Below are 10,832 nucleotides of genomic sequence, written 5' to 3'. Positions count from 1 at the left end.
GAGATACGGGTTCAAGCCCTGGTTAGGGAAGATCCCACATGCTGCGGGGCAACTAAGCCCGTGCACCACAACTACTGAGCCTGTGCTCTAGAGCCTTCGAGCCATAGCTACTGAAGTTCACGTGCCTAAAGCCCATGCTCTGCAATAAGAGAAGCCACTGCAATGAGAAGCCTACGCACAGCAACGAAGACCCAACGCAGCCAAAAATAAATAAATAAAAAAATAAAAAATTACAACCAAGACCAACTAAGCCAATTTGGGTAAATAAAGAAGTTTTAAACAAGTAAGTTTCTATCATAAAGTTTAATTATGGTTCAGAAAAAATTGAGTGAATAACTTTCTCTGAAAAAATATATCAACTCTTTGTAGACTGCAGTTATTGGGGGAGGGGAAGATAGAGGTAAGTTAAACTACCCTATTTTCTATTCTGAAAATGATAAAAAGTCCCATTTCCAGTTTGATTATAGAGATGCATGTGCCCCAAATGGTTTAGAATAAATACAACAAGAAAGGCAAAAGCTGTAAAGCTAAGGGCATGCAATAGGCTCTAAGAGAAAGTCTCAGAAATACCCAAAGTAGCAACAAGGAAAGTTTGGCTGGAATTTGAAGTTCTTTTCAGTCATCTTTGTCTTTTGCTCCATGTTTAAGGATGCGCGTGAACTCAATGTAATTGAAATTCCCCTTTTTGTCAATAGGTGCTTCTCTGTACAGCTCGTCCACTTCCTCATCTGTAAACCGATCTCCCATTGTGGTCAGCAGCTCTCGCAGGTAATCCTCCTGAATGGTGCCTAAAGAGAAAAGAACCAGGGATCAGAAGTCACACTACTCTGAGGAGTAATTGCAAGGGGCATCTACACTTGACTAAGCATGGGCTATATGTTAAGAACTAGAAGCATGCAAATGTATGAAATATGAGGTCCTGACATGATGAAGTCAGCCTCAGCAGACAGCTGCCTAGAAAATGCCCTGTTGCTTAGTGACATTAACCTGCTCTGCTCTACTGACCTCACCCGACATCCATCTCCTGATCTCGATAACAGTGGCTAAGCCTATGCCTAACCACAAGCCATAAAGTATGATTAAGGAATCTAAGCCTCGTGGTTCCTTAAAGTAGCATGGTCACACTTATTTACAAGTAAATACACTAAAATCATCATAAACATCGATAAAGTGCTTCAGTGGAAAGAATACTGAAGTCTTGAGGTCCAGTTTTAACAAGCTATGTTACTTCAGGCATTTCACTTTACCTCCTTCTTTTTCTTTATATGTAAAATGAGATTAAAAAAATTTTTTTAAACATATCTAATTTTAGATTCAGTAACAAATATGTTCAGGCCCAGGATGTGCAAAAACACTGAGTAGATATTTGAGCATTAACTATGTTGCAGACACTGGGATAGGCATTGGGGGTATAGTGGGGAGCTGAGAGGAAGGCTTTGTACTCTGGACTTGTGAAAGCAGGGTTCTCATAAAGCCTGACTGCACATAAGAATCATCCAGGGAGCTCAAAACAAAACAACCCCAGAGGCCACCCTTGATTTATTATCTGTTACTGATATTTTTAAAAGGCTCCCCAAGTAAATCCCATGAGCAATCATGATTGAGACCCACTAATGCAGTAATCCAAAGGTAATAAATGACCATTCAAGCACAGAAATTTTGAAATTCATAAAGTAAAAAAAGAAAAATCTGACAACTTCCTTGTATGTGAAATTAAGCTAAAACATCGATAATATATTTCCTATGAGTTTAAAGTGTAAGGTCAGTTCACAAAAGAAACTCTAGATTTATGGATTGTTTTTGCTAATTCAATCCTAGATTAAAAAAAAAAGTTCTCCAAATCTTAGACTTTTAGCTTGTAGAAATAAATCCCCATCTCTAGCCAAGTCATTCAACTATCATGTAAAATCATCATTGACTATGTGCAAGGGACTGTGGTAGGAGCTGGGAGGGGTTACAAAGATGGGAATGGAATGCTGGTGAAGACACAGCCATTATCCTGGGAGCAGGGAGAGACTGTGATGATTAGAAATAAGCACACGGGCCTCCCTGGTGGCACAGTGGTTGAGAGTCTGCCTGCTGATGCAGGGGACACGGGTTTGTGCCCTGGTCCGGGAATATCCCACATGCCACGGAGCGGCTGGGCCCGTGAGCCATGGCCACTGAGTCTGAGTGTCCAGAGCCTGTGCTCCCCAACGGGAGAGGCCACAACAGTGAGAGGCCCACGGACAGCAAAAAAAAAAAAAAAAAAAAAAAAAAAAAAGAAAAGAAAAGAAAAGAAACAAGCACACAACTAAAGTAGAAGCTCAGGTAGAGTATGTGCCAGTAGAGACATACATAAAATACTTGGGAGGGGGGAAAGGGAGAGCTTTTAAGTTTTCCCAGAGGTCAGGAGAAAATAGTATGAAAACACAGGTAAGGCTCTATAAAGAATGTGACCATTGAGATGACTTTGAAGAATAAATAAGACACTTTACTCTTTTATGGTTTTATTCCCTTCCACTAAAAAAGTAATACCCATTGACTGTAAAAAATTCAATCAATACACAAATGTTTTTAGCAGGAAAAAGGTCTCTTCTGCCTGCCCCTTCCCTACCCCTTCCAGAAATAACTGTTCAGTCTTGATTTCAAGGGGAAGGAGGAAGGAGGTGGTATAAGGAGGAAAGGTAGAGGCAGAAATGGTGGAGGTAAGTCAGGGCAACAACGCATGGAGGAGTCTGGAAGGAGGTTAGGAAGAGTTGAGGGTGGTCTACTTGAACAGGCCAAATGAGGCCCTATCGTGCAGTCTTGAAAGCCAGAGTGGGGAGACTGTGCTTCCATGCCCAAACTATGCTTGGACTGTGTGACCAGAGGGTGTGCCTTCCTTCTCAAAAACTTGCCATGTGAGTTACCCCCTTATCGGGCATGTACTTAGTTAACCTTTTGGGTGTCTTTGAGAGTTCACTCTATGCAGGCAGTAAGTTACTATCTCATTTCCTCATTTAATCCTCACAACAACCCTAAGGTAGGTAATATTACTGTCCATCTTACAAATAAGAAAACAGAGGCTTAGAGAAGTTCAGTAACTCGCCTGAAATCACACAGCTATTATGCAGAATAGGATTATGAAACCGGGGCACCTGATTCCAGAGGGAGAGGTTAGATACCAGATCTAAACACTCTCAGAGCTGAGAGGTACCTGATAAACAAACATAGGATTGTACTGGTATCACTGCCTACAGCAATTTAAACTTTTTCCAAGATTGCTCCAGTAAAAGATATTCGTTTGACACACATTTATTGAGTGTCTGACCCTTGTGGAATTATTCTAGTAAAGGAGTAACATAAGTTTCCTAAAGAAGTTTCAAATATACCTATTAAATTGTAAATTAAATATTTAAGGGCAGAGGCAGTGAAGTGAGTGAATAACAAGCCATAGGCAAAACCTGTCCCCCCAAATCCCCCAAAACAGGTATGGTATAAACCTGAGGGTATTATATGTCATCATATTTCAAGTTATTATATATTTTAGTTGCCATAACCAAAAATTAAATCACTTGGTAATTAAAGGTTACCTCAGACTTACCAGTTGCTTCTTCATCAAAGCAAGCAAAAGCGTTTCTGATGACATCTTCTGGATCGGTGCCATTTAACTTTTCACCAAACATCGTGAGAAACATGGTAAAATTTATGGGACCTGGAGCCTCATTCATCATGGCATCCAGATACTCATCAGTTGGATTTTTCCCTAAACAAAAAAGAGGGTCATAATTTTAAGAGGGTGATAATTACACCACAAAACGCATCAACAATTCATCATGGTAAACATTTTGACAAGAAAGATGGTCATTTAAACAGTTTGCTATTTGCATTCAAGATAGCAAAACTATTCGGAAAAAAGTCTTCTCAATGAATAGGATCCGTATTAAAAGTCTGGAGACTGTGTGCTGTTCCACTGGATGTCAGGAGGAATAACACTGCTCTCACAATCAAGATCAGTGTTTGCAGTGCATGCACGTACATGGCTGGCCCCCAGCCTAACCCTGAGACCTGGCCAGAAATCTGCAGGTGTTCTGGGTACCATGCTTTGGGAAACAATGCTCCAGACTTTGAATCTTAGTGAACTGTAACATCATTAGATTGGCTTCACAAAGCACCATTAGATTGGCTTAAGAAATAAATATAAAAGGTGTTATAGAAATTCTGTTTGATTTATTAATGTTAAAACTGATCATTACCCAGGGAGGCAAGCATATCATGCAAGTCTTCCTTGTCGATGAAACCATCTCTGTTCTGATCGATCATGTTGAAGGCCTCCTTGAACTCCTGAATCTGTGACTGGTCAAACATGGCAAACACATTGGAGGTTGCGCGTTGGGGGCGCTTCTTGGTGGTCTTGGTCTTTGCTCTTTTGCTCGACATGGTGGCGGTTAAATCCTAACAAAGAAGGGAAATACAAGAAATAACAAAAAGTAAACTGAACCAACCTTCCTGATACGTTTGAGCCACTTAGAGATGTGTCTAAAGACTATTCCACAGGATAGTATCACTTGGCAAAAATCTCTCTCAACTAATCGATACCATTATGCAGAGAATCAATCTACAAAGAGAAAAACCAGACTCATGCTTTGAGTTCACTCATCCTTAGTAGTTGTGACAAAACTATGACCAACATTAATTCAAAGCTCAGAGCATTATCAACAAGATTTCCTGTCCCCAGTACTACTGGACAGCTGATTAAGGACCAATAACCCAATCTACTAGCTTAATAACAATACAGAAAATAAGAAACAAAAAATGTTGGGTTCTGTACATCAGTGCTATGGAGTACTGAGGGACACTAACTCATCTTCAACAGGTCTATCCTTCTGCAGCCCTAGCTGAAACCAGCCTCCCATTCTAAGGTGGGCAGAAAGAAGGAAGGACGATTAACTGTTGGGACAGGTCTTCATCTCCTAATCTTAGTGCCAAATATCATTCTTCCACTCGCAACTAACATTTCTTATCGCACCCTCACTCCTGGAATCAAAGTACTTTAGGAAAGATATCTGTTAAAAGGCTAACTGAAAAAGTATAGAAAACTCCAAAGGTAATTCATCAATAATTAAGTTTTGTAAATATTTCCACTCTATCCTAACCAATTTGTTGCACAGAGCTAAGCTAAATCACTTGAAGTGACTAAGTCCTCTAAACAAAAATCAGAGCACAATAAAAAATTTTAAAGCACTTTAGTTTTTAAAAAGTTTTAGAAAGCATTTTAAGAGGTACAGAAACTACCTTTGCTCTCTAATCTAAATTTATCCCTGTAAAATTTAAGTTAAAAATAATGTTTAATAATACCTAAGATGAAGAGGTAATTTTCCCTTCAACACAATATTTAATACTATGAAAGTCTGTCTGAAGTTAAAAATCCCAGTCATCAGATAATAAAATTTTACCATACCATCTTTCAGAGCTGAGGTGGCAATGGCAGTCTGCAAAACCTCTAACACACAAGACTAAGACACTGTATTCAGTTATATTCTTTGAAGCAGGTCTAAAATAGGCACTACTGATTTCACTCTCTGACCAGGACAACAATTTTAAAGCTTACGTTCTGAAAACAACATTTAACTATGATGTAGCAAAACACTATGCCCTTACTCTAAAAATAAGTCTGTGGATTGCAAAGAATGAAGCACTACCTAGATGTCAGTACTGCAAAGTGACTTCAGAACACAACGCTCTGCATGAGTTTAAAAACTTATTACTTACATTCTTTCCTTGATTACACCACATCAGCCAGGCTAAATTCAATTATGGAAATAATTAGAAAAGTTCTGACTCTGCCTCAGATTTTCTTTTTTTTAAGCTAAATCTATTCTCAGATTTTAGAAGGAAATTCCACAAAGGAGAGTCACAAATTCCAGTCCATTAAATATAGCACTCCTAGGATACACTGGAATGTGTTGCTGGTAAGATATACTCTACGTGACATAGCAGTTGTGATATATACTCTTCCCTAGTTTCCAAGTTTCCTGTAATCACCCTTTTATGAAAGCATATTTTTACTCTGTAACACCTCTGGACGCAGTAAATCCCACTACTATCTAAACTATATGGAACTGTAATGTCCCCCTCTATTCTAAATGCAGTTTTAAAAACTACAAGGAGTTATAACATATATGTATTATTCGTCCATCTCTTAAATGGACTCCAGGACTCGGGTTAGCAGTTGAGACCCAATGAGTGGCATATATTTACCAGTCCACGTCTCTTTAATATTTTAGGTATGCCATGTCTTTGCAAAACAAAGCAATATTTAAGAACAGTCTCTTTTGTTTGACTACATTATATTCCCCTAATGACGCACAAATGTCAGTTATTTTAAGAACAAACAAACTGATGAAAATTATAGGTCAAATGGTTGATACAACTGATTTTTTTAATCTACAAAACCTCATAGGGCTTCTCTGGTGGCGCAGGGTTAAGAATCAGTTATTTTAAGAACAAACAAACTGATGAAAATTATAGGTCAAATGGTTGATACAACTGATTTTTTTAATCTACAAAACCTCATAGGGCTTCTCTGGTGGCGCAGTGGTTAAGAATCCGCCTGCCAATGCAGGGGACATGGGTTTGAGCCCTGGTCTGAGAAGATCCCACATGCCATGGAGCAGCTAAGGCCGTGCACCACAACTACTGATCCTGCACTCTAGAGCCCATGAGCCACAACTACTGAAGCCTGTGCACCTAGAGCCTGTGCTCTGCAACGAGAAGACACCGCAATGAGAAGCCCGCGCACCACGACGAAGAGTAGCACCCGCTCGCCACAACTAGAGAAAGTCCGCGCACAGCAACGAAGACCTAACACAGCCAAAAATAAATAAATTTATAAAATACAAAACAAAAAAACTTATAATACTCCATTTGGTGTGGGTCCTCTATACACCTTTTAAAAACTTAGTTTGGATTATAAAGTAACACATACCCACTTCTTGAATTTTGATGTATTTCCTATTTAGCCTTTTTACAGTTGCTTTTTTTAAAAAATAAATAAATTTATTATTTTTGCCAGTGTTGGGTCTTCGTTGCTGCACACAGGCTTTCTCTAGTTGCGGCGAGCGGGGGCTACTCTTCATTGGGTTGAGTGGCTTCTCATCGCTGCGAAGCACAGGCTCTAGGTGGTGGGCTTCAGTAGTTGTGGCCCGCGGGCTCTAGAGTGCAGGCTCAGTAGTTCTGGTGCACGGGCTTAGCTGCTCCACGGCCACGTGAGATCTTCCCAGACCAGGGCTTGAACCCGTGTCTCCTGCACTGGCAGGCGGATTCTTAACCACTGTGCCACCAGGCAAGTCCCCTATTTAGCCTTTTTAAAATCACGCATTCTTTAAATTTGTAAATGCATTCTAACATAGTTTTTGAACATTACAAAGGTTTTTTGGGGGTCAGCACTGACAGTGGTCTCACAGAATTTTTCTTTAGCTCATTCGATACTTAACCATCAACCTTTAATATGATCAGTAGAATTACATTCATGTGCATTAAATGTCATGAGTGCTGATTATTCTTTAAGAATTAAGAAATGTAAGGTAGGTGTGCTATCTTCAAGGAGCTTAAAATATAGTTGGGGAGGCAATTTTAAAGAAATGAGATGATTGGTTCACCTTATGAAATGAGTCACATAGTTTTCATTCCAGGAGTATGGCGCTCAAGTTAAAACAATGTGTAACAAAAATGAAAAATAACTCAAAGGTGGTACATGATTATCAAATATTGTGAGTTCAGAAAAGATCTTTGTTTCTAAAAGATTTGGGCGGGGGGAGAAGACTGAAAAATCCTAAAAGCTACAAGACATCCTTAGAATTAAGAGACTTAAATGTTAGTCTTAGTTCTAACAAATTAGGGTAGTTAATTCTACCAAAAACTGGTAGTATACCGTTGGGCAAGTTACTACATGGGCCTTTACTTTTTCAAGGAGGTTGGATTCTGATCTGTGAGTTTACCTCCCACCAGAAACCCAGATCCTTATAGTGATAGGGAGTTCAGCTTTGCAGTCGGTTATTTCAAAATAAGGAAAGGGTGTTTTTTATTTTCCCCTACCAAACTGAAAGTATGGGTGGAATAAACACTGGCAGAGAGGGAGCCCAATAAGGAACAGTGCTATGATCCGAAGGAGAAGATCATTGATGACAGATACTGTCATTGTCCTCCTTGCTATGATTCTAGGATGCTGTCCACTTTTACCCTCCCCAAATGAGTCAACCCGTAACCCTCTGCATGTAACAAGCCTTCAGCAAACACACAACTCTCATAAACTAGGGCAAAATAAAATTGAAAATATTTTATTCATCAATGTAACTATTCTTTATTTAGGGTGGGAAGATTGCCATGAAGGCACCTGAGATTTCCGAGTTATGTCCTCACTCATCCTAAGTTATAGTCTAGAGTCTATTTTTTTTTTTTTTTTTGCGCGGTACGCAGGACTCTCACTGTTGTGGCCTCTCCCGTTGCGGAGCACAGGCTCCGGACACGCAGGCCCAGCGGCCATGGCTCACGGGCCCAGCCGCTCCGCGGCATGTGGGATCTTCCCAGACCAGGGCACGAACCTGCGTCCCCTGCATCGGCAGGTGGACTCTCAACCACTGCGCCACCAGGGAAGCCCCTAGAGTCTATTTTTGAAGCATTTAATTTAAGATCTTTGGTGTGAAGGGCTATATGTCGTATGGAACTTGAAAACCCACAGACTCGCAGAGCCAACTTCTATTACATATATAGAAGAGATTCAGTCAAGGAGATTCAGTTTACAGACCTGAAGGAGTATAATCTTGTCTTAATCAGGGAAAGGGAGTGTTGGTGGTAATGAATTTCTAGATTTATCCTTTTAGCTTGATCAAATAGGCAGAGAATCATCCAGGGTTATGACAAAAGGAGGGATACAAACTATGTAAGGAAGATGTTAGACTAGATTAAGTGATGGGGGAAATGGAAAATAAAGATCCTCAAAGAGGCTTTCCCCACACATCAAGGGCAACCAGAAGATTTTTCAGAATTTCTAGATACTTTGGTTTCATTTATAAAATGGGATTAATCCATACCAATATTACATTAGATTACTCTAGTTAGAATCCTAGAGTCCAGCGTTTGTAGTGGTAATAAATGTAAACTAATCCTAAGACTTTTTCTACAGAACTAACACTCAAATTGATAGTATTCTGGAAATATGATTATATTCTTTAAGGAAAAACTCCCATTTTTGAAAACACTTCCTAAAGTGAGAGCACGTAGTATCTGCTTACCAAATCTACTGTCTCATTTAATCAATGCACTCCTTTTTTCAAAGCTAAGTATATGTAATTTTTTGGTGCTAACCACGGCTTTTTAAAAGTACATTTTCAGGCTGGTGCTTCCGTTCCAACTAAAACAAGTTTTCAATTCCTACGCAAACTTCCGGTAGAAGGTAGGATTAGTTCCCTTAGACTGCCACACCCAAAAAGTTCTCAGCACTTGACAAAGGCAATTCTTTGTCGTGGTTCACTTGCCAGTAAAGCCTCACTTTTTTAAATAAAAAGCTTTTTCTGGTTAAGTTTTATCAAAAGGCTTCCAGAACATGAAACAAATAGTAGTAATTTTAGGAAATATTCACTTTCTTCACCTTTAGATATAAAACTTTTTGCACTTAAGTTAAAATCTCAACCTAACGCTTATTTCTGTTCCAAAGTTCTGTAAAGAACTGATACACTCTTTGATAAACCAATTCAACTACTTTAAAAGGAAAACACTTTGGGAAATTGACTTAACCCCGAGTTTCCACCCATGAGTAACACGGTATTGTATTTTGGAGTTTTTCTGGAGCCGCAAACTAAACCCCGAACTCTTCTTTGTCCAAATATCACTTACAAATAAAACTCTAATTACAAGAGTGGACACTGAGCTGAGGAAGTTGCTAATTTGAGGTGGTTATTCCCACTAAACGTAGCCACACAGCTGCAACAACAGCTGCAGCGCGGCGGGGGGGGGGGAGGTGAGGGGAGCGCACTGGGCTACAGTTTTTGCGCAAACTCTCTTAAATCGGGCAAGTTTACGTTATAAACTAAACTTAGTCCCAGAGTCAGCTCCGCTGGGCTCGGGTTTCGCAGGCCTGCTGCCGCCCAAGCTCGCAGCGCCAGCAGAGTATGCCACACTTCCCGAGCTCCTACTTTGGGCAAAGGAGCGAAGTCGGCGTCTGGGCCGCTTCCGGCCGCGGCCTTCGATGCTGGAGCTGGCCCTGGGGCTCGAAACCCGGGAACCGGCTGGTACACCTGCCCAGGTGCGCTCCCGGAGCCGGGGGAGAGCCACTGCCCCCCACCCCCAAGCCGTCCCGAGGGGATGCGCCCCGGCATGGGCCTCACGCGCCCGACCGCGAGCACCACTCACCCTGCTCAGTCGCGAGAACCCGAGCGCTTCAGGGAACCCCTCGCTGCCCTGGCTGCCGCTACAAACTCCCTCCCACTCCCAGAGACGCTGCAAACAACACTTCCGGCCTCCGCTTACCGGACCGGAAGGAAGCGAGTCACCATTCTCTGCTAACAGTGTGAGCCTGGCTTAATGGAAGGGCGACGGGGCGGGGGAGTTGCCGGTGTGCTCAAAGAGCGCAGTTTTGACCAAGTGCATGGGAAGGACGTGTAAAGCGGGCAACTTAGAACGTAGAAGGTATAATGGTTCGCCGGGTCTGATGACTGAGTTTTCCTTTTTTTTAATACCTCTTCTTACAATGTAAGCTTTTCTTCCCCCCTTTCCTCTTGGCAAATGGTTGACTCTGTCCTGTGGGTTTGCCCGTCCGCACATTCCAGGGCCCGGCCAGGGGCGGGGCCCAACAGCCCAAGTCCTTGTAGGGA

At 41.2% G+C, this 10,832-nt stretch overlaps 1 protein-coding gene across 3 annotated transcripts; it reads right to left on the bottom strand.

Annotated features, from left to right (window-relative positions):
- Positions 1-289: 289 nt before the first annotated feature.
- LOC103088639 (myosin regulatory light polypeptide 9) lies at positions 290-10,413 on the bottom strand. 3 transcript variants are annotated; one of them, XM_007456561.1, is made up of 4 exons: positions 10,372-10,413; positions 4,218-4,416; positions 3,566-3,727; positions 290-788 (listed from the first exon to the last, which is right to left on the bottom strand). In XM_007456561.1, the coding sequence occupies exons 2-4, from the start codon at positions 4,399-4,401 to the stop codon at positions 616-618; spliced, it is 519 nt and encodes a 172-aa protein (XP_007456623.1). In that variant the 5' UTR covers positions 4,402-4,416; positions 10,372-10,413; the 3' UTR covers positions 290-615. The 3 variants fall into 3 exon arrangements, with proteins under 3 accessions (XP_007456623.1, XP_007456622.1, XP_007456624.1); XM_007456560.1 differs by lacking the exon at positions 10,372-10,413 and adding an exon at positions 5,423-5,467; XM_007456562.1 differs by lacking the exons at positions 3,566-3,727; positions 10,372-10,413 and having other exon boundaries at positions 616-788; positions 4,218-4,401.
- Between the last annotated feature and the right edge of the window lie 419 nt (positions 10,414-10,832).

Source organism: Lipotes vexillifer, unplaced genomic scaffold (genome assembly GCF_000442215.2).
Source record: "Lipotes vexillifer unplaced genomic scaffold, Lipotes_vexillifer_v1.1 scaffold429, whole genome shotgun sequence".
Lineage (NCBI taxonomy): Eukaryota > Metazoa > Chordata > Mammalia > Artiodactyla > Lipotidae > Lipotes > Lipotes vexillifer.
This window is presented reverse-complemented; position numbering and strand designations above follow the sequence as displayed.

Excerpts from the sequence above, each read along its gene's own strand:
- LOC103088639 (XM_007456560.1), bottom strand. Across the intron at positions 3,728-4,217 it reads TGATATGCTTGCCTCCCTGG|GGAAAAATCCAACTGATGAG; the intron begins GTAATGATCAGT and ends TTTTTTGTTTAG. Across the intron at positions 789-3,565 it reads CTTTGATGAAGAAGCAACTG|GCACCATTCAGGAGGATTAC; the intron begins GTAAGTCTGAGG and ends TTTTCTCTTTAG.